This window comes from Ammospiza nelsoni, chromosome 4, assembly GCF_027579445.1.
Source record: "Ammospiza nelsoni isolate bAmmNel1 chromosome 4, bAmmNel1.pri, whole genome shotgun sequence".
NCBI classification, from domain to species: domain Eukaryota; kingdom Metazoa; phylum Chordata; class Aves; order Passeriformes; family Passerellidae; genus Ammospiza; species Ammospiza nelsoni.
The window spans coordinates 35,314,506-35,340,261 of NC_080636.1; the positions used below are offsets into that span (position 1 = coordinate 35,314,506).

The window sequence follows — 25,756 nt, forward strand, 5'->3', positions numbered from 1 at the left end:
TCATCTGTTCACTAGGACAGATCCTGACAGACCCCAACACAGGAAAGAGGTTGACCTGCTGGAGCAAGTCCACACCAGGTTGATCAGAAGGATGGAGCACCTCTCCTAAGAGGAAAAGTCGAGATAGCAGAATAACTGGAGTTAGTCTGCCTGGAAAGGCTTCAGGGTGACCTCATTGCAGCTTTCCAATACCTGAAGGGAGCTTACTGGAAAGATGAAGACTATTTATAAGTGCAGGTAGTGACAAGACAAGGGGGATGGGTTCAAATTGAAACAGACCAGTCTTAGATTGCATATTAGAAAAGAATTCATTACTGTGAGGGTGGTGAGGGACTGAAACAGGCTACTCAAGGAAGCTGCGCATGCCACATTCCTGGAAGTTCAAGACCATGTTGGACGGGTCTCTGAACAGTTTGGTCAACTGGATGGCGTCCCTGCCTACGGAAGGGGGGTTGGAACTGTGTGACCTTTAAGGTCCCTTCCCACCCAAACCATTCTATGATTCTGTGAAATACAAACTGTATTTGTGGGCGCGGGCCTCGGCCTTTGCCGAGAGTAACTCTTCCTAGCCAGGACACGACACCGTTTCCGTGCTGTGGTCAGCGCAGGGCCCGGCCCGCTTCGCAGGGCCCGCGGGCAGCACGGCCGGGCGGGGCCGTGCGCGCCTGCGCCGCCGGCTTGGAGGCGGCGGAGCCGAGCGGGCCGGGCCGGGCGGCGATGGCGGCGGGACGCGGCGGGGACTGGCAGGGAGTGACGGTCGCGCTCCTCTTCCTCGGTGTGCTGACGCCGGCGGGCGCCGCCTCAGCTGCCGCTCTGCCTGTAGTCATCAACACCTGGGCGTTTAGGACGGCCGCAGACACAGGTGTCCCGGCGGGGCCCCGGGCTGCAGCGGGGCGGGTGGGGCGATGCTGTGTCTTTCGGGAGCGCCCTCCTGCTTAGGGGCTGCCGGTCGTACCTGGGGTTGGGGCTGGTTAAGGAAGAACGAGTCTCTGAGGCGTGACTGGGCTGAAGCGTGGCCAGAAGGAGCGGGCTGTGCCCCGGCTGCCAAGCGGCGCTGGCTGCGGAGCCCCGGCTGTGCCCGCCGCGCTGCCCCGTCACGGCTCAGGGGCAGCCCCGCTGCCGGCGGGAGGCGCCTCGGCCGGCTCGGAAAGGGTTATCCTTCCTATGGAAGGGCCTAGCGCCGGAGCTTGCCCCTCCGTCTCTCTGCCACTAGGAACCTGCGAGCAAATGGTTTCGCTTTCCACGATGGGAAGTAACGCTAAAAATCCCCATCAAAACCCCACAAACTAAAGAGGGAGTTACGAACTGCGGAAAAGCTAGATCAAAGACATGCTTTTGTTAATAATGTGGTTTGCACTCTTGTGTAGTGTTATTTAAGGCTTTGTTGGTTTTGGTTTTGTTTTTTTGAGATTCCTCTAAGGAATTAGGTAGTTGTATTATTTATTTGAAACTCTTATTTTGTGATGTGTTGTTGACAGTCAAAGCAGGCTTTCCTATGGCAACATACATTAGCTGTGAATAGTAATTTTTAAAGACTTGCAGATTATTTTATTACAGACGAGTTGTAAGTAACCCCTTACTACAGAATGCCTGCTTGTGAAACGAGTTACCAGTAGAGCCTTTTAATGGTCAGAAGTGAAACACAGTCGTGAAAATTGCAAGGCCCTTGGCTTTGCAGCTTCTGAAAGCCTGTGCTAAGGCTTAAAGGTAATAATAGGTAATACAGCAATAAAGGTAATAGAAATCAGACAATACTCATCACACTGAAGTTTGTAATAGAGGCAAGCATATGTGGAGTTGGATGCATAGTATTAAGTCTTATTTTTTCCCTGGTGCAGGCAACTTTATGTAGTAGTGAAGCATCTGTGATGATTAGGCTTCTTGGCATATGCTGCCTCCCCTGTGCTGGGTCTGTCAGGTGATGGAGTGCCAGAGCCAGCACAAATTGGAGTAAGCAGGACTGTGATTGTCAGTGGCAGCAAGCTCAAGCACCTTAGAAGATGTTGCCTGAGGTCCGTCCTTGTGAAATCTATCTGCAATGCCTTCAGGCTCAGTGTATCCAAGTCATGTCATTTGACACATCTGCAATGTCTTACAAAGCTGCACCATGATCTAGATCCTGAAGAATGGAACACCAAGGGTTGAACAGGACAATGTGGAGACTTAATTTCTTATATATAATTTTCACTTTGCTTTTGTGCTTACATAGTTCTGATGTAGATTTATACCTTTTTATTCTGCAGTTGGACACATAATACTCTCATACGAAGCTTTTGAGAGCAAGGGGTTTTTTTGGCCTTTTTTTTGTTCTTTTTTTGTGTTGGAAGATTTTTTTCCTCCCTCTTTCTTCTCCCAGAAGGCTTTAAACAAGTGGTGATAAAGCAATGATTGGTTCTGGACAAAGAAGGGCATTTGATATAGTGAACTTGTGATAATGGTTAATAAATAACACCTCAGTCAAAAGAAAAGCTCGGTTTCTCAGAAATACTAATCAGATATGCAAGGAGAAGAATATTTAGAAAAGTGAATAGTGAATTTAGAAAATATAACCAATTCTTTGATTGTATTTATATTTATATTTTGACTTCATAATCTGTAATTTATAGTTTACTGGTTTTTATCCACTTATGTAATGCTTATTGCAGATAAGCATTGCTTAATGCAGATAAACCTGCATCGTGTTTATCTTCAAGCAGCAGTGGAAACTCTTTTCCCTAGTGCCATTTAATTATTTGTGTTGATTACAGCTTGGAGAGTATTGGAGTCGGGAGGTTCAGAGCTGGATGCGGTCGAGAGAGGCTGTGGCCAGTGTGAGATCGATCAGTGCGATGGCAGCGTGGGCTACGGAGGAAGCCCGGATGAGAGTGGAGAAACAACTCTGGATGCAATGATTATGGATGGGTAAGGAGACTGTACAGAAAAGAGAATGATCCCTGCTGTTGTAAATGACTCAGACCCCGAGTGGGAATGCATTGTAAGGGTTTTATTGAGAAGAATAGAAGGGCAAAAGGGGCAGTGCTGGGAGCGTGGCTGAACACCAGAGGCTCATCTGGCAGCTCCACGTTTTATACCCCTGGTGTTCCATCTCCTTGCTGCATATTTATTTTGATTTTACATAGTCTCACCCCATGTCACTCTCCTAGGTGCCCACACAGTTTCATCAGTGTGATCCTCAGGGCCATCACTGGATGAGTTCTGCTGCTTTTAAGGTCTTGTCTCAGAGGTTAGGCCAGCAACAGTCTGTCCAATGTGAACTCACAAACCCACACCACAACACACAGAACCATCCTCACAACCAGGTCATTGCAACAACATCAACCACTCCACACACAGTACATGTCACTATGTCAATATTGACAACATCATAATAATTAATTATCAGTATAATTAGTGATATCAATTCATGCAACACCCAGTGAAAGCTAACTTCCATTAACTTGTTTCTCACACCTGCCATTTTTAGCACACTTAAAGGTTGTTACAGGATCTTGGTGCTTTGGGGCTGACTATGGGGCACACTAATTTGTGGAACAAGACAAAATAACATACCTGATTGTGGAAGAGTAGGAAGTGACTCTTCACTTGTAGTGCATTAATCCAGTTCTAGGGTATAGCAGCTGAAACAGATGGTTTGTAGCATTGTTAGCTTTTCCTTTACATTCAGTCTGTAAATATTTCACTTTTGGAGCAATTGTCTTCAATAATTTATTGCAAATGTGTGGCTCGTGTTTTGAGTTTATGTAACAAAATAGTTACTTTACTGAAAATATTGCTGTGAATGGAAGTACTGTTTCTTGAGCAACATCTCCATGGCTGTGAAAGGAAGCAATATATGTAGGAAGTCTTTCCCTACTAATATAGTGACGTCTGTGGCATAGAACAATTAAAGCATTATGGTAAAGGAGCAAGCTTTTTGATCTAGATGAGAATAGATTTTGTCTAGTAAAAAGTATGCAATTATTCTTGTAGTTATAATAAGTTTTAAATATTCCTTGTTTCCAGCAACACTATGGAAGTTGGGGCTGTTGCAGATCTCAGGCGTGTGAAAAATGCGATTGGTGTAGCACGAAAGGTCATTGAATACACTAAGCATACATTACTAGTGGGAGAGTCAGGTAATTATTCCTTATACTCTTTCCAAGTCAAACCCTCATTTTAAAACACTTCATAGTAAAATTGCCATATTTTCATCTTGGTAATACAGGTAGAAGAATTTCTTGACAATCAAATCAATCTACTCAAATAGTTCAAAAGTGTTTATTCTTTCATTCTGTGTCCATGAAACAGTTTTATTTTTAGACAGAAAAAATAGTTGTATGTTTTTTCCATTGGCTTAACTGCAAATATTTACTTGTAATCCCAAGGCTAATATCACTGATAACCAAGTTACCAAAGACGATTTATTAAAAGACACCATAGAAACTATTAGATGTAAATATTGCATTTAAAACCAGTAACTTTTTCTAAGGAATGGCAGAATTAATAGACACTGGAGTTAGTTTCTAATATTTTGGTATATGTTGAGTGTGATTAGTGTATTTCATAGTTTAAAAGTATTAGTGAGAATTTAAATGAAAAAAAAAAAACTCATTAAAGGCTGTACTCCCAGATACAACAAACCAGCAATAGCAAATTGGAGGATTAGTTGAGCTTTTTCAATACCGACTGCTGTTGGTAGAGTAGTACCAGTTTCCAAAAGAGCTGTTTATTCCTCAAGAGGTGTGTTAGTGGTGAACAGGTTTCGTGGCTTTTAAGAAGCCTGCTCTGAGCCTGTACCTGCTCAGAAAGAAATATGCAGATAAGTGTGGAAAATGGCATCTGAGCATTAATGGTGATTCAAGTGCTTTGAAATTGATAAGAAAAGATAAAATGTTCTTGAAGTAATTAGCATGTGCAAAAGTAAGTGCACGAGCAATTTTTTGATGGAGTAAAATGAAACATTTTAGGAGGTGAGGATACAATTTGACTGAAGGTCTGAACAGAGAAACATGCAGATTCTGTTTAATTTAAGGCAATTGACCATGATGATGAGTGGCTTTTCTAAGAGAAATTTCTCATGTAGTGCAGAAAAAGAAATTGTTCAGGTGTTAAATAGTGGAGGGAGAAATACTTCTAATACTTGTTTGCCCCTCATTGCTAGTTACCATAGTATTTTTAATTTTAATCTGGAGAATGAACAGATAAGGAAAATGAAGAAACAGAAGGATTAAAGTGCTGATTTTAGATACATCTTCCAAGCTAAGAAGATAGCTCTGTGCTTAATGGAGGGATGTGGACAAGTTTATTATACTGAATACTTACTGTCAGTGATAGCTTGCTCAGAAGAAAACACCTAGCAGTAATGGCAAAAGAAAGATGTGAAAGCTAAAGATTCATCTGAGTCAAAATTGGAGATGGTATTTAATTGTAGTGAATTAATGAAAACAGTGGAGAAATTAAGAAAGACTATTTCTTTTGAAGAAATGGTTTTTTTGTGGAAATCGGAACTTGGATAAGAGAAACTCTTCACCAGATGAAGATGAATAAAAAGAAAATCCATATGAACCTTCAAATGGGCATGTGAGAGAACAAAATAGAAATACTTGTATTTCTAAACAGAAATACTTGTATTACAGAAAAGATAGCTAGAACAGTAAAATCTTTTCATATAAATGCGTGTAATCTCTGTAGGCATTTTTTATTCAAGATGCAAAATCAGGAACTCTGCTTTCTGGAATAGAAACAATGTTTCAAAAGCTATGAAATAATTCTTGATAAACATGCACAAGCACAGTTTTATCTTAGAAAAAAAACCAAAACAAAACAAAAAAACCCGAAACAAAACAACAACAAAAAACCCCAAATTCTGCCTGTTTGTTCTATAAGTGGGAAAGTATTTATTTTATTGAAGCTGTCAATTTTCTTTTCCTCTGAGTGCTGATACTTGTGTCAGTTTTTAAGAAAAACATAGAAAAGCAGTCCAGAAATAATTGAAGACTTTTCTTAATTCTTGGACTGGATAAGTTTGTTCACCTGTGTATTATAGTGACATTATGATCAAGGATAGATAATATAAATTCAAGCAGCTGCACCTAGCAACAGAATCTGTTACTGGGTAATATCAAAGGTATCTACAGCTAAAAGATGACAGAAGAGTTGATCTTTTTTCTTTTCTTTTTTCCTAATGATAAGTCATTCTTAGAAGTGTAGCATTCTTTCATTGCTTGTGTTGGTATTTCTTTTGCTCTCTTGTCACATACTATATTAATTTTCAAAACAAGGAAGCAGTCACTTCTAAAGCTGCTAGGACGAAGTGTAATGTGATGTAAGCTGGTGGATTGCTTTCTTCAGGTATCAGTTTTAATGACAAACATAGTGTTATTTATATTTGATAAAAACTTGCTTTTTTAGGGAAAATACACTTATGTTTTTATGACTTATTTATTTCTGTGATGCCTAGGCTGTTCTTGCTTCATACCCTTGTGTCCAGTTGATTAACAGAGTTGAATTTGTTTCTCTTTCAATGGGAAAACTTTTATGTCACTGCCTGTGAAGCAAGAGTTGGCTACTGCAGTTCTAGATCATTCTAATTGCTGAAACTGCTCCCTGAAGATGTATTTCTCATCTCCAAAAAGGATGTCAAATTTCTTGATTTCTAAAAAAGCAAAACATGAATACATTATCATAAAACCCATAAAACTGTGAATAAATCAGTGTTTCTTTTTTATTTTGTTCTTACTTTTCAAGCCTCCCTGTTTGCTGTAAAAATGGGATTTCCATATGAAGATTTAACTACCCAGAAATCGCTTTCACTGTATTCAGAGTGGCTTAATCAAAGCTGTCAGCCAAACTACTGGAAGGTACAGTGCAATAATGGCAGTAGAGGGGGGATTTAGAAAGTCATTAGTGCCTCTTCCTTTCAGCTTATATTGAAGTTACCCTTTACATGTGAAGAAAAAGAATTTTTGTCTATTATACAGAAAAAACTTGGTATTGCTAAGCACTTGGTAGACTTGGCAGTGTGTGTGTCTAGTTATAATTTCTTAGCTCCTGCTGCTTTTGACCTTGCTGTAGCAGTGTTTTGGTGTGGGAGTTAATTAGTTCTTGATTGGGACAGGACTTACAAAATAAACAAAGCAGTGCATGTATTTTTGATGCATGTATAAATTTCTGAAAAAAAAATCTTACCGTAATAATTAAGGTGTTTAAATAGTTTAGAGGCATTATGCAGACCTATGAATACATCAGGTTAATGCAGATGTCCATTAAACTTGCCTGTTGTGGTGAGCTTGGCTTGTTGTTGGTATGAGGTTTTTTTTTGCTTTGGGTGTTACAGAATTCTACATGTTCGTACACTGGTTTGGGGTTTTTTTTGACCAGTCAGTTGAGCAAAAGAAAGTCCTTAATCTGAACAACGTAACTTTTCCAGGAAAATCTTTTTACTGTGTAATGCCAGAAATCAGTCTTTATTCATGAAGCAAAACCATTTTTGGGATCTCTCAGTACATCTCTGTCATTTAAGTACTGGGCATCTAATGCCTTTATGGTAGATTATAGGTATTGACTGGAGTATTTATTAATTTATCTGTATTGAATGTGTTAAATTATTCATACAAATCACAAACTAATTACAGAATGTGGTGCCAGACTCTTCAAAGTCCTGTGGACCATATAAACAGCGTGAAGAAGTAACTTATAAAGAAGAACAGACCAGCTCACAAAGAAATGTTCATAACCATGATACTATTGGTAACAACTTTTGCTAACTCTGTTGCTGATCTTTTTTTCCTCATTCCTCTAACAATTAAATCATACTTATTTAAAGAAGAGTATTTAATATAGGAATTATTTTCTGTTTATAGGGGTTTCAAGATTCTGTTACTTATGTGTTAGGATGGAATGCCTAAAAGTAGGATTTGTTTTTGTTTTTTTCAAGTTCACTGGCTGCACAGACGCTTGCTTCATTTTTTGCCATTTACTCTTGTTCATTGCCCTGCTGCTTTTCCCATAGATAGCTTGGCATAATTGCTTGGGCAGCTGTGGATGCTTAGGAAACTGACTAAGTTTAAAATAGTTATGTTTGCCTTGATTATGGTGCGCTGTCACCACCAACTTAAAAGGCCTTGCAGTGGTACAAGAAATGAGTATACCGTTAGTCCTCTTGCCAACTAAAAGCAGTGTTTTTCACTCTCCTTAAACTTATAAAGTTTGCTTTCATTTTTCTTCTATTCGGGCTTTCTTCTAAATCAGTAAATTTCTACAGAAATTAACATTAAAAGAAGTTAGCAGTAGTAGTCCATAAAACTTCTGAGAGTTTACTGATTGAGGATTGTTAATTGCTAAGACTGTAAGTTGATTAATGAGCGGATCAGACAAAGGACTAGAGCAGTTACAGGTTCATGTCCTTCGTATCTTTATACTTCGTAGTCTTGAAACTTGCACTTTTTGGTTTAGTTTGGATTTTTCTAAGTTTAGCAGTAACTTTTTGTCTGATGGTCTTTACAATACCAAGAATGAACAAGTTGTAAGTGCCAACTAAATAAATGTGCTAGTAGTGTCCCTGAATATGTTTTGTCCCTGTAGGTATGGTTGTAATTGGCGCGAGTGGAACTGTTGCTTCTGGGACCTCTACTAATGGTGCAATCCACAAAATTCCAGGGTTAGTATCTCTGATTTTACAAAAAAGCCTTTTTCCCCACCTTGTTTCCTATGTTAAACTTGTCATTGGGACTTAAAACATTAACCTGTAGATCACAAAATGGCTTTGCTTTTTTTTGTGCGCTTGCCATAAATCCTAATATTGAGAAACTGATTCAGTTGCAAGAGTACATGTTGCATTTGAGGGAATGCTTGTTTTTCAGCTTGGTTAATTCACCATATAGAGGCACAAACAACTGGCACAGTTGTGAGACAACTTGTAAGGCAAGGCACCGGGGACAAATAAGCATTTTGGAGAGGTGCAGTCTCCTAAGAAATGTACATAAAATCAGAGCCTCAGGCTTGTGTTATGTCTTTGAGACACTTTTTCTACACAGTTAGGATTATTGTCTGTCAACCAAGTCAGACAACTTCTGGATTTAGCAACAAGTTATTGAACATATTAATGTCCCCAGCTGCTTACTGTTGCCCACAGACTAAAGCTCACTGGCTTGACTATTGTCAGTATAATAACAGACAGTTATGCATTGGCGGTGGATTGAGCCTCAAGTCAGTCAGGTTATCACAGATCATTTTTACAGGTACTTTTAAGACAAGACTTTTGACTGCAATGAATTGACCTCTTTACCTGTTCTTTTCTCCTGTGGGTTTAATTCTAAGTCAGCTGGAGGCAGTAAGGCTGACAAAGTTTGGTTTTTACTTTCCACTGTTCACTACAGGCGTGTGGGAGATTCTCCAATAGCTGGAGCGGGATCCTACGCGGACAGTACAGCTGGAGGAGCTGCAGCCACTGGGGATGGTGACATCATGATGCGCTTCTTACCCAGGTTTGTCCTTAGGGCAGACTTTGCTAGATTTCTGCAGCAAAATGTGGACTCAGCAAATGAAGAAATTGATTAAAAATATGGTCTGACTTAGTGGCTGCTGAAGTTGGGAGTAAAGGAAGGACTGGAAGGGGAAAGGATAGTAGCAGAACCAAGTTACCCTTTTGATCTGTTTTAAAATAAGATACTTAATATCTTGGTGACAGATCCCTTAATACTGCCAAGCTGTGAGCAACCAGGCAGTGGGTAATGAGTATATTTCCAACCTGTAAGCTTTTTAGCAGAACCGATTAGCTTTCTCTCCAAAGCATTTTGTGTGTGGGAAAGTATCATAAATTGTAGAAAGGATGAGCTGTGGGTCTCAACTCACTCAGGAGCTGTCACTGCAGCAATCCTTTGTAATTGCATCTAACTTGGAACTAAAAGAGGTGTTTAGTGTTGTCACAGTGCTTGCATAAACTGTGTAAGAAATAGCTCTCTTCATGAGGGTCCTCGTGGGTTAGTCTCAGTAGGAATCAATTATGGAAGGCCATGCTGAACATAATGGGCACTGATGCTTGAAGGATAATATAGAAATGGCCTTCATATCACTCAGGCAACTTCTCTGAAACTCTGGCAGCCAAGAAAGCCTGCTAGCTGTTGCATATTTACAGATGTTGTCAGTGAATTTCAAGCTGTTCTGAGTTGGTCTTTCAAATACAAGGCAGTTGACAACTTCATGAATTATCTATCTTGTCATACAAGATACCAAGGTGAGTAGTGAGTTGATCTCCACTATAAGGTTAGTCAGTAAAAGCTTAGATTGCATTTAAGCAGCCTGAAATATTTGTCTGTAATGCTTAAAACATTTAATGTTGGCACCAGTGGGTTAATCACCAGACTAGGTGGTTAATTACTGGTTCCTTATAGATAGAGATTTTTACTAATTGCATGATATTTAGATACTCCCACATGAAAACAAAGACAAGAATTAACCTCACAGAAGTGAAGGAACTGTCAAATAAAGGGCAAAATTGTTAACATTTTCCATATGTCTTCATTGAGGTGGCAACTTCTTGTTGAGTTTTTGATTAGTCAAGAGTGAAATACAGCTTTATATTCAGATGCTTATCTTTAGATAACTTAAACCTATTTGATTGTTAGAATAAATCAAAGATTATTGGGAGTCTCGAAATGCAAGAGTTTTGCTTTTCTGTGAAACTTCAATAACATCTGTAATTAATGCAATCTGTAGATGTCTTAGTGTAACAAGTTTGTCTTGGTATATGCATCTTTCATCAAAGGGATAAAATGTTTGCTTGTAAGTTATGTCATGAGTTGCCATTTAATCTTCAGGTTCTGAAAGAAAATGGCAACATAAGTAATTTTTTACTTCAGGACATTTTGGAAATGCAACTGGTTCATCTCAAGCAATTTCTTTCAATATAAAAGAAATTCATTTTGATTACTCTTAGAATAAGGGGGGTTTTTTTAGTCACTTTGCAAAAAGTTTGAAAGTGGCTCAAAGTCCTGGTCAAAACATGTACCTTCATATTCATAAAATAAAGAAAATCTGTCAATTTTGATGTTTTCAGAAACTTATTTTTTTCTGAAAGATTTTCTTAATGCCTACTGAACTCAATAATTTTTCAGTAATGTAATATAGAGTTTTCCTCAAAAAATTATCTTGACATTAGCCTTTCTGAAAATTAGCAATTTACTTCTAATGTTAAACCAAATCATATGATGAAAAGTAGAAGTCTTCTAAGCCACTGCTTCTTGCAGTTCTTTAACTGATCTTTTGCTTAGCCTCTTCTACTGCCAATGATCAGAGTTCTGTCTGATACATGGTATAGATATCATCTTGTAGTCCCTTTTAGTCTTGTTTTTAATTGTTTTTTGTGTACAATTTAAGTAATAATTGTCAACAAGAAGTTGGCCTAAAAAATTATCATGTGTTTCCATTATTCAAAGAAACCAGGGTCTCTTCTGTGGTATTCTAAATTATGTAACCTAAATTTGGCTAATTTTCTGCATATGGGATTGTTTTTTTTTTTTAGTTACCAAGCTGTGGAATATATGAGGATGGGAACAGACCCAACAGTAGCCTGTCAGAAAGTTATTTCCAGAATCCAGAAGTACGCTCCAAAGTTCTTTGGTGCTATCATTTGCGCCAATACAACTGGAAGTTATGGTATGTATTTTGTTTTGCAGACAAAGGTGCTTGACCCTGACTAGGTCACTGATGTACAAAACTGGACAGAGATTTTGAAAAAGTCTTTAATTATTCTTTGAAGACTGCAGCAGCACTGGCCATTCACAGTATGGAATACTCGTTAGCAGGGCAGCTGTGTCCTAGTGCAGACTGGAGATAATTTAATTTTGCATTTTGATGTCTTAGACTTTCACAAAATTTATGGAAGTCTTAGCAAAACCCAAAAATACTTACAACCTTCATTTGTTTTCCTGGACTGTATATGATTAATTTGAAGGTTTTAAAAACGACTGCTATGCCTTCCCTAGATATGGCGTAAGGGAGGGAGAGAATATGAATGTTAAGCATAGCTTCAAAGTGATCTAAGAGTAGTCATTGTGCCAGGCATCTCATTAGGGAACTCTTAGATCAGTAGGAAGTACAATTTGCTAATCAATGTGGATTATTTAGTTAGACTGCTTTGCTTATTCTTTGATCTGCTACTTCCTATAGTTCTGTGTTTAAGAGATTAGTGTTGAAGGGACTCATTAAATTAATCAGGATTGAAAGAGAGAGAGATTTTCCTGTTATGTGTTACTGTTTTGAATTGTACTATAAGGGCATTAATTGCCCTACAACAACCAGCAGTACTGTATTTTAACTTCAAAATTAAATGCTTTCAAGATACCTTGGGTTAAACAGATTGTAAAAGAATAATTATTCCACTATTGTAGAATTAGTAACTGGATCTTTAGATGATAAAATACAGTGACAGAGAGACTAATGTCAAATGTAGTAAATTAGAATATTTTCTTTTTTTCCTAGGTGCTGCATGTAATAAAATTCCAGGATTCACACAGTTTCACTTCATGGTTTCAAACCCTTTGCTAAGTCGACCAACTGAGCAAGTAGTAGACTGCATTTAATTCCTTTTGTCCTGTTAGCAACTCAACTTAGAAGAGGACAGTGCTAAGTACCACCAGTTATTACTTCTTAAAAATGGTTGTTTCTAGCATTTAATGGCTATTATGGTCTGCTTGTTTTCCTAAGAACTGAGTAGCCAGAAGTGATGAATAGTAATCATTGAACAGGCCCTTTGCCTTGCCATTTAACAATATATTTGTCAGACATTTGGAATAACGGGCTGGAAGTGGAACTATGACTCTACACATAAAATTTATGTTGAGAATATTTAATTGTCTTTCTTAAGGTTTAGTCAAGGTTTTCTCTTGAAAAGAAAATTGCTGAAATGAAAATGCTGACATGGAAGAAAAGGGGGTTGAGGAGTAGTGGAGACTATTTCAAAGCTTTAATTAAGAGATAAGAAGTCCTTATGGACCATTCTAACTTGTTCCACAACAGCTGAGGATACATTTGAATAGACAGTACATGCAAGCATCCCTAGTAGTACAAACCTTCAAGGAATTTTGGTTGACTGACTGGATGTGAAGACAAATGATTAGAAATCATCCTGTCACCTGTTTTTTGTAGTGGAAGTTATGAACCATAATCACAGTGATTTCCTTGTCAGTAATATGCTGTGCACTCACCCTGTCCTACAGCACATTAACCTCTGCAAAGGAGCAGTTGAATGCCTAGAGTGTGACAGTTACCTATAGCTTTGGGTTTTGTCATTTTCTGTGTCTAGAGACACCAGGATTCATTTGGAATAGAACTTTAGCATTCACAGGTATTTGAAGATCTGTTTGATCATTCTCTTAAATTGGTGGCTTGCTGATTTCAAGGAATCATTGCTAAACTTGAGCTAAGAAATGGAAAAAGAGGAGAGTGAGTAAAAAGAATGTGTCTTGTCACTTTAATTATTCTCTGTCTACTTAAATAAAATCATTGGGTAATAAAAGCACACATTAATGTATTAATAAAGTAATTTAGATGCTGGTGTACTGTGTCTTAGATTAATTGTTGCTTTATGTATGTTTCAAGGTGGTATCTTTAAAAGCTGGAAATAAACCATTCAAGCTAGAATGGCTATGTTTAATGGCTTGCTATTGAACTTCATCAACAAAGTGATTTATTCACTTCTGTCACTGGATCCTCAGAGCATGTTGTAGCAGTATTCACTGCAGGCCACACAAAGCGTTTTTCAGAGAAGCTCCTACTGAATACATCTGTAATGGATTAAGAAAATTTCTACCTGTGCTACCTACAATCCTTCTTCCATGGCTGCTTGATCTTCAGATAACTCAGGCAGTCAAGTGCAAATAGATTAATAAAATCCTAGTGATTGCTACTTTGAAGATTGCAGCATGGATTATGAACATAGAAGGTTCAGTACTGTGAACAGAGCAGTAATGTCTCAAATTTCTGCAGCTGAATCCTCCAGGATTCATTTCTCAAAAAGGTTAGGGAACATCCATGGCTTGCTTTCTAGAGTGCTTATGTCACTCTGTACTAGCTAGTCTGTGCCAGTAAAGGTTATAGTGCCCTGTAACAGTGTATCTTGAAGTCACTGTTACAGTGCAGACTTCCTGCATACCTTATCTGTGCTGGCTGACAGCAGCTGAATGTGAGCCAGCTGTGTCCAGGTGGCCAAGAAGGCAATGGCATCCTGGCCTGGATCAGCAATAGTGTGGCCAGTGGGGCCAGGACAGGGATTGTCCCTCTGTGTTTAGAACTGGTGAAACCAGACTTTGAGTCCTGTGTCCAGTTTTGGGCCCCTGATAACACAAGGGACGTTGAGGGGCTGGAGTGAGTCCAGAGAAGGGCAGTGGAGCTGTTGAAGGGTCTAGAGGGTAAATCCTAGGAGTGGCTGGGGTACAGTGATTGTTTAGCCTGGAGTAAAGGAGGCTTAGGGGGGAGCCTTATTGCTCTTTACAACTGCCTGAAAGGAGGGTGTAGCCAGGTGGGAGGCAGCCTTTTTATCCAGACTGCCAGTGACAGGACAAGGGGAAATGGCCTCGAGCTGTGCCAAGGGAAGTTCAGGTTGGATATCAGGAGGAGTTTCTTCACTGGAAGGGTAGTCAAGCATAGGAATGGGCTGCCCAGGGAGATGGTGGAGTCACTGTCTCTGGAAGTGTTCCATAAAAGACCACATGGCACTTTGTAATATGTTTTTGTTGTAACATGTTTTTTTCACAGAATAATTCTATTATTCTATGAAAATTACTTGTCTCCATGACATAGGCATTAATACATATGGTTAGATAATATGGGTTTCTTTGTGATGATGCATTAGTTATAAATGAAAGGGTTAGTTTGTGTAAATTATTTTGATATAGCATTAATTTGACAATATATTAAATCATAATATTAAGAATGTACCATTCTGATGTTATGGACAGAATTCAGAATTAGAAAAATAATGGCCTTGATATTTTGTCTTAGAATATTTTTAAAGGTTGCTGATGATGTTCTGTTATGCTTAGCAGACACAAATTTCTTTAGAAAAGATATCAAGTACAGACTCCTCTCAAAAGTAAGCAAAAACTATTACAATCTGTTGGAGTTGCAAAAAAAGTATTTTACTGTTTCAATTTCAGTTTTTACTATCCAACTCTTACAATACAGAATATGAGGATTTGTGATTTAGTGGTTCAATTGAGTGCATCTGTCTGTAAAGCTGAGGGGCTTTTTAAAGTTCATTAGCTTCTTTTTAGCCATTTTTTATCTGTTTCTACAGACATAAAAAGAATCTTTGCTCAACAGTCTGACTAAAAGTGAACTATGCTCTGTTTTTGCGTGGCATCAAATTGTTCCTTAATAAAGCAATCTGTGTGTACCCTGGCAATGTTTTGCATGCACTTACTGAAGAAAGCTTCCCTGTGATTTCACCACTTGCAGGTTACCACTGAAACACATTCTTTCATTTGTAGCAGCCTCAGTCAGGAATAATTCAGAGTTTTAGAGATTTCAAGATTGATTTTTAGATGGAATCTACAATGCTATATAAACTGAAGTGAATCAATGAGCATTTGTTGAGTTTAGTTTATCATGTGACTGTTTTAACTACTTAACAGTGCTGTTCATTCTTGTTTTGAAACACAGACTGTGTGCAGGATTTTTGCTCTATTATCTGTGCATAAAGAAACATCAGTTATACTGTTAAATTTACTCCAGCTCTAATATACAGCAGGTATGTTATATATTAAGTACTGAAGTACAAATGTTTTCACTGGAGGGTCTGCTCATTCCTCTGCATAGATTCCATTAAATTTACAGCAAGAACTGAAATATTCATGGAGCAGAAATGAATGAATCTCAGGATTTTGTGACTAATATTGTTATTGTTTAAGCTGCTGAGTCAGAAGGAAACATTTATGTTTGTGCATTTAACAATCTTAGCTGTGTTTTCATTTTCTTTTTTTCTCCTGACAGTTGGAATCAGTGTAAGTAAATACAGCTGCTGATGCCATGCTGTCTCAGTGTGATTAGCTCATACCTTTACAGTGACAGGTGGTGGTCCGTGAAATAAAAGCAATAGCAACTTCAAAGGCTGCCAGTTTAGGGACTCCCTGCTACTAGTGAGGGGTTTTTTTCCTTTTTTCTAATAAGATAGAGAAAAAGCTTTACAAGAAGTTTTGATTACACTTTTTCCAGGTAGAGCTTTATAAAAGGAATTGTATTGTAAATGTTAGGGGGTTTTATTGGTTAAAAATGGTGATTTTGTTTCTCTGCATAGAAAAAAACCTGTCATGTGTTAGATGAACAGGAAGTTTCATATTTTCACCCTTTGCATACTTGCCAGCCAGACTCTAAAATACATTTTGACCCTATTTCTGTTTGTTGCTATGTTGATTTTGACTGCTGGTGTTGCGTACTTACATAGAAAGCAATGACTTTGCCACTTGAATGTAGCTGAAAAGTTGTGTTGTGTTTTATATTTCTAATTTCTAAACATTTATAATTTAAATATCTGGAGAAATAAGAAATTCAATTTAGCAAGAAATCCTATGGCATTGTGGGTTTTTTTGGAATATTCTTATGTATAGATAGGAAGACCTAAAGTTATTTTTTTCAATACAAGTATAGAAAGATTGTTATAGACCTAGCTCTCCCAAACAGGAGAAAGGCTTTTTTCCCTAAAATCAGAAGAAACCCAGTGGTGTTTTTCCTGTTCTGCCATTAATGGTGCTTTATATTTTCTTCAGATCTGTAGTTTGTCAGCTTATACATGTTTTCTTTATATTAATTTTGCTTTCTTTGCTGTCAGCAGACTTGTCATAGCAGCTTTCTTGACACATTCTGGCTATATCCATCCAGGTTCAACTCTTGCTCAGTTTTCTTTTTGTAGTGTACTTCATGCATGATGTAGACTGTGTTGTAGTATAATTTTGTCATGCAGTATTTGGCAGGCTAGAGGCCCATCTACTGTTTTTCCCCCAATACAATGCAGTAAAAGATATGAAAAATCAGGATGGGCATCTAGTATTCTTTTATTCTTTTATTTTTTTATCAACAGGCTATTGTCATGTTTCTCTTATTCTCTCTTCTGTCATGTAAATACTTAATTATCTACCATAGGTTTCCCATTTTCAGGATGGGAAAGTACAGAGTCCCATATAACTTTCAGATCACCTCCTCTTTGTTAAAATATGAATTTGAATTTCTGCTGACTGAGGAGGCTGTACAGCTTCAGAACAGCTGCTGCTACTCCAATGCTTTATGAAAATGTGAGCACTACGAATGCAGTCTCCTTGACTGGCTATTTAATTGAAAGTCGCTGTGAGATGTGCTTTGTGTTAACACCGCTGTGTTTGGACAGACTATGAGATTGGATTCTTGGGGAGTTCTGTCACGGGGATGTCTGGTTACTGAATCACAAAGAGTTTTAGGGAAGAGACAATCACCAATATGCTCAGTGGAGCTATGATAACATCTGCAGGCACACTCAAGAATAGAGCCATAACCCTGTAACTTAATTTGAAAAATCAAGACTCTTTCAGACTTGGGAATAGAAGTTTGATCTTGCATAAAGTTGTACTTTTATAACAATAATGTAGTGCCTCACTATGAGAAATATAAGTGCTAATGTCAGATAAATATTCCAACTGTCATTTATAATTATAATTTTTGCACTTTGGTCAGGCAGCTATTCATAATATGCCACTCAGTGTTGAACTTAACCATTATGTTCCGCTTTGTACCTAAAATTTTTCCAGATTTAGCATTTGTGAAGAACTTCAAATGCATACTGGAAGTTCAGGCAATGTGGTCATCCAATAGATTATCTCATGTAAGTGCCTCTAAAGTATTTCTCACATATATAAAGTATTTCTTGCAGCAAATAACAACATCCCTGGACAATACAGTGCTACTGGAGCCTTTAGTCTCAGTATTCATTGAGAGTGCTCCAAAAAGGGAAAAATTGCCTTTTCTTGGGAAATTCCAAAAGAGACCTAGACACTGGAGTACAACATTTTAAACTTTATTAGGATCTCAGTACTTTGTAGCAGCTGCTGCTTTCTATCTTTGTAAGTATCCCACATCTGTATGTGATTTTGGTAGTGGGGTTGCATAAAACCAGTAGCTCCCACTGCTAGTAAGATAGCAAGCCCTCAAGCTCAACCCCAGGGCCTTGTTGGATGAGCCTGCTGGTCCACCACACTGAGTGCTGCTCAGCAGGCAGGGAGTCTGTGCATCTGTGGCTTATTGCATTTCTTCTAATGACTGTGCTATTATGTGTGGAACATGAAAATCCATATTCAAATAATAACCTGCCTAATTATCCTAGAACACTGAGGCCAAACAATCTTTTTCTCCTCGTTTTCCTTTAATAAGTAGCAATTCATTTATACTGGGTGGAACACCTTCAGTAAGAAACATGAGATGATGAGGAAGATAGCATGTGAAGATCTGCTTCTTTAGGAAGATGGAAGATTCCATAAGGACACACATCCTCACCTATGTCTGTTCCTGTCAGTGCTGGTTAGGTGATGTGTGAATCAGCACATACTGATAACCAAGGCAACCTCCAAGCCACACCTAAAATGTAGAGTAGATTTATTTAATTGTGAACCTTGTTCACAACACAGGGCAGCAGAGACACACAGGGACAGGGACTCCTTGGGCTTAGCTCATCCTGCTGGGCGCCAGGAGGGTCTCTGCTGTCTTACTACTACAGAAGGCTCTGTGCATCTCCGTGAGAGTGTGCTACATTCACAGGAATTCCCCTTAAAGCAGGCAGAGGATAAACCACACCAGACAATAAATGGGCTTTTTTTTCCCCCAGACTGACATTTTTAGCAATCCCAGCTGCAATGTCACTTTGAACAAAACTATTCCCTCCTCCTGACCACATCTTCTGGTTTTAACCCTTTCCTCCCATTCCTTTACCATCTGTTAAACATTCCTTGAATACCAGCAGGGCTCAGAAACAGACCAAATTCCTGAGTGGTTCACCAGCAAGGCATTAAGGCAACTTTCTGGTAAAACTTCTGACTACAAGAATTTGCTGTCAATGTGGTTAACTTCCAACTTTTTACATTTTCATTTTAACAAGTGTCTGTTCCAATAATGTTATGACTTAATAGCGAACAACTAACAGCATACATATCTCTTGCCTCAGAATTAAAAGCTAGGTGTTCTTTTCTCACAGATTGAGTAAATTTTATTTTCAAACCAATATGTAAGACTACCAGCCTAGGCACAACCCCCTTCTTTATGCAGTCCCAGTTTCAGGTCTGCAATCCTGTGTGTGGAATTTACAGTTAACAAATTTTTATATTTTTAATGATGTTCTGGCAATGTTAGCAGCCTGTCCACAGGAGAACCATTTAGCAGATATCACTGTATTCTCAGTAATTATTTAATTAATGATCAGTATATCTTTCCTACGTCTAAGAATGTTTACTTCAGCCTTACTTAACAGGGTTATGGAAATGATGCTTCAGGGTGAGCTATCTGGTAAAGCAGTGTTACAGCCTGAAGAGAAAAGTGCACACTGATTAAGACAGACTGACATCTGTCTTAATCATATGGCCAAGCACTTTTATAACTGAAACAGCTACATTCATTCATTCATTCATTCATTCATTCATTCATTCATTCTTATTGCCAGGAATAAGTGGGAATTGTTTTATTTTGTTCTGCAGTCTGAGTATGTATATTCCTGCATCTTGGCTGCCTCAAACTTGCACCTTTATGAAGTTTTCCAAAATTTCTGGAAAAATTGTAGTTCTAGCTGACCCAAACAAATTGCTGGACTTGTTTTTGTACCAGAGAAGAGAGTTACGGTCATCTGGCAGGCCTGCAAAGAAATTATATAATAAATTACCATCACTGAAATGTATTATTCATGGTGGCAAACTTATATGTGAATAGACATGATGAAAAATTGAAGGTTCTCTCTTTTGACCTTGCTGTTCTTTTGCAGTGCAAAATCCTTGTATTATTTGAAATATCTAGGAAACAATATTTTCAGTGGATATGTACAGTATTCTCTAACTTAGCAGCTTTCACAAAAGCAAGGCAATTACACATACCCTCGATTTTAAATAGTTTCAGTTGGGTATACTTTCATTTTCCAAGTTGATGTAGTTGCGCTTTTTTAGCACTTAACACTGAGTATGGCTGGTTCTTGACTCGCTCATCCTGAGCAAATGCAGCCTGCTGCCAGTTGGTGGCTGAGCCTGCAGATCTGCCACTAAAGGAGCAGAATCCAAGAGCTGCAGATTTTGTGTGTCCCTCAGTCATTCTTGCTCCTAGGAAACAATCCCAACCTCAGTTACAAGGGTTTTTTTCTGTTACTTTTTTCAATCAAGCAGTCCAAACAAGCTCTAAATATAGTGTGGATATAATCACCTAAACTGTCATTAAAAGACTCCTCTCAATCAGCAGAGCCTGTTAGCTGATTGTCACCTGAAACCTTGCAATTAACACGACTAGTATTTTTGACAAAATAGAGAAGTGTAACTTGATTAATAGTGCTATCTCAGGAATGTTTTTTTCCAGTATTTATTATCATTAAAGCTGTCAGTCCTGCGTACCATATCAATTTTTAAGACTCCACAACAGATACAGCTAAATGGATATAAGATAAATAGGCTTTATCTGGCTTCTAGAGATTTTAGGAACAAAGTTCAAGTGCTTGAATTTCTCCATGTGCTTAATGTGTAGATATAACAACAAATTAAATTAAGTTAGTCCACCATGTACAATCAATAAGGCTTTAAACTGAATTTGAATGTAATGTGTTCTAGGCAGCACCCAGATGTGGCTTGTGTACAGCAATGAGGAGGAAACAAAAGTTTTTGAATTGCAGCTGTTAATCTTTATCAGGGACTGAGTTCAGTAGTACCTAATGTATTACATGCAAACTAGCATCACCTGAGATCCGCTAAATAAAGTTTTAGGATAGTAATCATGCCAGTTTTTTCCAGGAGGGAGGGGGCTCCTTGTATGCACTATAGTTTCATGGCTTTATTCCCCTCACCTGAATTCCACCTTCTATTTCGTCCCATAACTACTTTTCTTCTTCTGTTTCAATCCATAAATAATCATTCCTGTTCTGGTTTATCAAAACAAATTATATTTGGCAAAATATTAATAGTTGAAACTTCTCTATGTGCTGTAACATCTGCGTATCTGAATAGTTTTATGGCCAAAGTTTTTTCTATGCTGGTCTTATTCTGCATTGCTGTGTCCAAACGCACCAAGTCAGGCTGTAGGGGGATACTTTGTATGGTTAAACCTTGCGTCGATCACCTGATCTTGTCAGGGTTGGGCTGTGTGGGAATCCAAGAACCTTTAGCAGCTAATGTCAAGAATACATGTTTAGTGCATTTCTCCTGCAAAAGGAAAACATATTTTCTGGTGTGTTTATGTGATGGTGACTTTTAATTCCATTTCAGTGGTTCCATATCTCACAAAAATATAAAAGTTTCAAAGGTAACTTTCTGAAACCTTCTGTCCTTATTGTGAACTTCTTGTGTAACATTTTTGCTGCTTTTAGCATCTGACACTGGTTTAGATTACTTACAGTAATCCTGAGTAATTTACAATAAAAGAAAGGAGTATGATAATATTAGGTATATTTGTTCTGGTCTACTTGAAGTCAGTTCATGTTTTTAAGAAATGCATTTGCTGAAAGCCTACTTTTATAGAAGGTTGGGTGGGTTTTTTTTGGTTTTTTTTTTTTTTTTTTTTTTTTTTTTTTTTTAATTGTAAAGCCTTTTCCTATTAAATGAATTTAGGCTGACTAAAAATAAGTATATTCTGTTTTTCTAGTGAAGTGTAGCATGAGATATTGCTTGGGTTTCTAGGTGAAACTGTAAGGCATTGAAATACTAGGTGATGACTGAACCTTGGAAAGAAGCTGGGAAGTGGCAAATACAGTGCAACTAACATGAACTGCCTGAGAAGCAAAGGATAAATTATATATTCTATGTGTACAGTAAAGAAAAAAGCAAGTGCATTGTTTTGCTAATTTCTTGTGCATACAAATGGTTTATGCATTCTAGTGTTCAGTGCATTTTTTACTTTTATCTTCTGCAAGGCCATGCACTGACTTAAATGTTATTTCTCAGTTATAATCAAAGCAAGTTACACTTTTATATTCAAGACCACTTCATGTGAAAGTACCATCCTTAAGAAATTTCCCAACAGCCCACCATCTTTGCCTTGAGTGGAACTTTGGTGAAATGTATTTTTCACTTCCATAGGCTCAGCAGTATTGCTATAGTAATGAGTTTAACTTTTATATTGCAAAGTTGCTCTTCAAATGTAGTATAGATTTAAAACTGAAATTTACATTTTAGCTTGCTTAGAGATATCTTGTAATTTTAGTGTTTTTCTATAGACATTTCAAAATTTTCATTTTTATGTTTAGGTCATCCTGAAGTTCTAGAACATATTTATTAAATTAATAAATGCTTAGATTTTGTTTCTTTTAATAAAAACCCTTGGGGTTTTGCTGGTATGGAATTATTTATAGTTGAGAAATGTAGTCTGAATTACTTTTATGAGTGTGTATGCATTATTTTTTTCTCTAGTTATTCTTAATGGATATTGCCTTAGGTTTGAAATAATGTTAGCCTTAGCCAATATTGTGCTTTTCAAAAGTCAGCTAGCTGGAGCAAAAGCACCTTGCACATGCTACTTAACTGGGGGCATGTAACAAAGCTGGTGATCCTTGTGTTGTGCTGCATTGTTTTTTTTAATAAAGCTTAAAATGCATTTATTTCCCACTTTTCCCCATTTCAGATAGTCTCCTCCATACTGCAGTGTCCTTGTCTCTAATAAATTATGAAGGATTTTTATCCTTCATAAAAGGATAAAAATCCTTCAAATGCTTACTGTCACTGTCATCATGAGTACTGTGGTTGAACAAAAGAAGTTATGTTTAAAGAAAACAGCCAGAAAAAATTCTAAATCCACGTTTTCTACAGAAATGTAGGGCAGATGATTATTTAGACCACACAGGCTTTTAGTGTCTTAGACTTCAGTTCCACAAGTAGTTGAACCAGTCAAATGGGCTTTCTCCTCTGCCAAAACAGAGCTTCATTTTCCCCTTCAGTGTTCCTAACTACACAGTCCATCCCACCTTTAAGTCAGGCTCTGCTGCTGAGTCAGGTCTCTCTTTACTCTGCCATCTCTCTGTTAAGAAGATTCACCAAAAACCTGAGTATTAAAAAATGAGTAGTGTTAGCACATTTTCATAGTATGATCATATCACATGGCTAATTGCTGAAAGACAGTCATGTTGTTTGAAGTTGATTTTCTAATAAAAAATTATAAATCATACAAACTCTGCAGGGACCTGCACTTTCTACAGCAGTGGCAATTCAATAAGTTAAGTAACTAAACCACTAACTATGTTTAGACAATGCTGTGTACACTCTGAATTCTGCTCACCCGTAAATGTGCTTGATGCATTTTTAATAAGCTTTCATATGGAAAATAATTTGTTGGGTTCTCTCCTTAGATTGGGTTTTGTTGTTCCACTAATATAAATTATAGTGCACTCCCACACACTTCTAAATTAATTTTGGATGTATGTTTTGAATATTCAAGTAAAAATTTGACATAATAAACAACCTTTCAGGCATCAGAGAAATAAAAAAGAGACATGCAGAATATTAAGTTACACTGCATGATGAACTCTGCCTATCATCAGCAAGCTGAATTGCAGAAAGTGCAAAAAGGTACAAGAGGCATTGAAAAGAATTTTAAATCTTCTAGAATGTTCACAGTTGCTGTGAAGTCTGTTAGAGACTTTACAATACCTTTTGATTTCATGTGAAAGATGCTTAGCCACTAATGATCAGCATTCATACAGATATTAAGGAAGGCATCCTCTGCATCTTTGAAAGATCCTTTCTGTCATCTAGCTAAATGACTCTTCTGTAAGTTTCCATTCCAGAAAAACAAGTGAGAACTAGCACCTTTTTATGGAGGAAGGTGGATGCAGAATACATGTATAATTGTCAAGGTCTGTAATCACAGTTGTGACATAGTCATGTCCCAAAACTTGAGTGCATATTTTTAGTGTAAGTTTAGTTGTCCCTTAGTGAATTAATACTACTGTAGAATAGAATACTACTGTATTCTCTTAATTTATTTGCTGAATTTGTACTGACATCAAATGGCACTGCCTGTCTTTAACAAGTACTTGGTTAAAAAACTATTTTAAATAAGGGTTTAAAGGCATGAAACCAGGCATAAAAATCTGTTGATTCTAAACCGAATGTCACAAATTGGAAAATAAAAATTAATTTCAGTCTGAAGGGTATACTCTGCCTAAACTTACTTAAACTGTAACAGTAATGAAAGTGCTGCTAATAAAGCAGAAACTGGTTATGGCATCTGGCATTAGTATTTTCCAAGTTTAAAATTTTTACTCCACAACTTGTGTGACCTTGATTTGATCCTCTAAAACCTGTTTTGTATAGTATCTCAGCTGAGTTCAGGGGCTTTTTGAGGTTAGTTCTGTGGTATATAAAATGTGTTTTCAGCTTAAGGTGAAAGACAGGTTTCTGTTATGAGTCATGTTACCACTATGTAGTGTTAATGTCTAAAAGTCCTCTAAAAGTTGTACACAAGAGTACTTAGAAGTCAGCTTTACTGGAAGTCTCCTTTTTATTACAGAACTCTCCTCAGCACCTCATTTTAAAAATCATCCAGTCAAAGGAGCTTATGTGAGCTTGTCATTCCTAACAGCCAGTGCTGTAGGCTGTTAGGTAATAATCCCATTTCTCTTGGTTGTGTTTGGGTAAAGGCCAAAGTAACAAACTGTCTCAGAACCATAAGGCCTTTAGAAAGGGCTGTATTTTTCTAAAAGCTTTACATTTCTTTTCTAAAAGATTTACATTTGCTTTCATTAGGAATAGAAATTACAGAAGATCTTTATGAAAAATAGCTCCCTCTTTTAACTTAGGTCTTGTTATTCTTTTTAGCCTTCACAGTTCACTGTGTGCTACACAAGCCATTAAAATGTGTAAGCCAGATACAAACCTGAAAGAAGTGTGTTCCATCACTTGCACTGTGATAGATGAATCAATGTGGAAAATAAAAACACATTTGTACACTATTAGAATAAAAGCCAAAAATCAGGACTTTTATCTGGTTTTGCACCCTTGGTTGCAGTTTCTTTTTGAAAGGTCGAGTGGGGATCTATTCCAAGATAAGTTTTGTTGCCAGCTTTTTTGGTCAAAACTTGTTAAAACCAGCTATCAGCCAGACCTTGTTAAACAAGCTACAAAGTACCATCTTCTCCAAGGAGAAAAAAATAAAGAATTTAAAAAGCAGTGTTGGCAAAAGCAGTAAGGTTTGCAGAGGCATCTAATGAATTAGAATTCACTGTCTTTTGTTTAGTTTCCTATTTTCTTAAAGTGTAAACATGTGAGATTCCTTCATTTCTTGTTCACTGTGATAAGCTCAGGGTGTCCTTGCCCTTTGATTTCCTGTCTGCTGTTCCTCACCTTGTGACATTACAGAACTAGCATATATAGCAAAATTAGGCTGCTACAAATATGCCATATACAACATATTCAAGAAATACAAGAAGAGAAAAAGTAAAGTGATTGCCGTAGTGAATAAATGCACTTAATCCTTTAAAACTTGAATGCATTTTATTTAAACAGATATTCACTTCTCGTCTCGCTATTAAGCTAAAAAACATGTAAGAGCCCAACTGTTATTTTTCATGCATTAAAGTTTGAAAAAT

General features: G+C 37.5%; 1 protein-coding gene across 1 annotated transcript; it reads left to right on the plus strand.

Annotated features, from left to right (window-relative positions):
* The first annotated feature begins 669 nt into the window (after positions 1–669).
* On the plus strand, positions 670–13,620 carry AGA (aspartylglucosaminidase). Its single transcript, XM_059470994.1, has 9 exons — positions 670–862; positions 2,748–2,901; positions 4,003–4,115; positions 6,727–6,839; positions 7,614–7,728; positions 8,563–8,638; positions 9,357–9,464; positions 11,501–11,634; positions 12,460–13,620. Exons 1-9 carry the CDS (start codon positions 718–720, stop codon positions 12,558–12,560), a joined length of 1,059 nt encoding a protein of 352 aa, XP_059326977.1. The 5' UTR covers positions 670–717; the 3' UTR covers positions 12,561–13,620.
* Positions 13,621–25,756: the final 12,136 nt, after the last annotated feature.

Bases quoted from the DNA above. Each gene is read 5' to 3' on its own strand.
- AGA (XM_059470994.1), top strand. From the start codon at position 718: ATGGCGGCGGGACGCGGCGGGGACTGGCAGGGAGTGACGGTCGCGCTC. The intron at 4,116-6,726 runs GTAATTATTCCT...TTACTTTTCAAG, and splicing joins ATTACTAGTGGGAGAGTCAG to CCTCCCTGTTTGCTGTAAAA. The intron at 9,465-11,500 runs GTTTGTCCTTAG...TTTTTTTTTTAG, and splicing joins ATGATGCGCTTCTTACCCAG to TTACCAAGCTGTGGAATATA.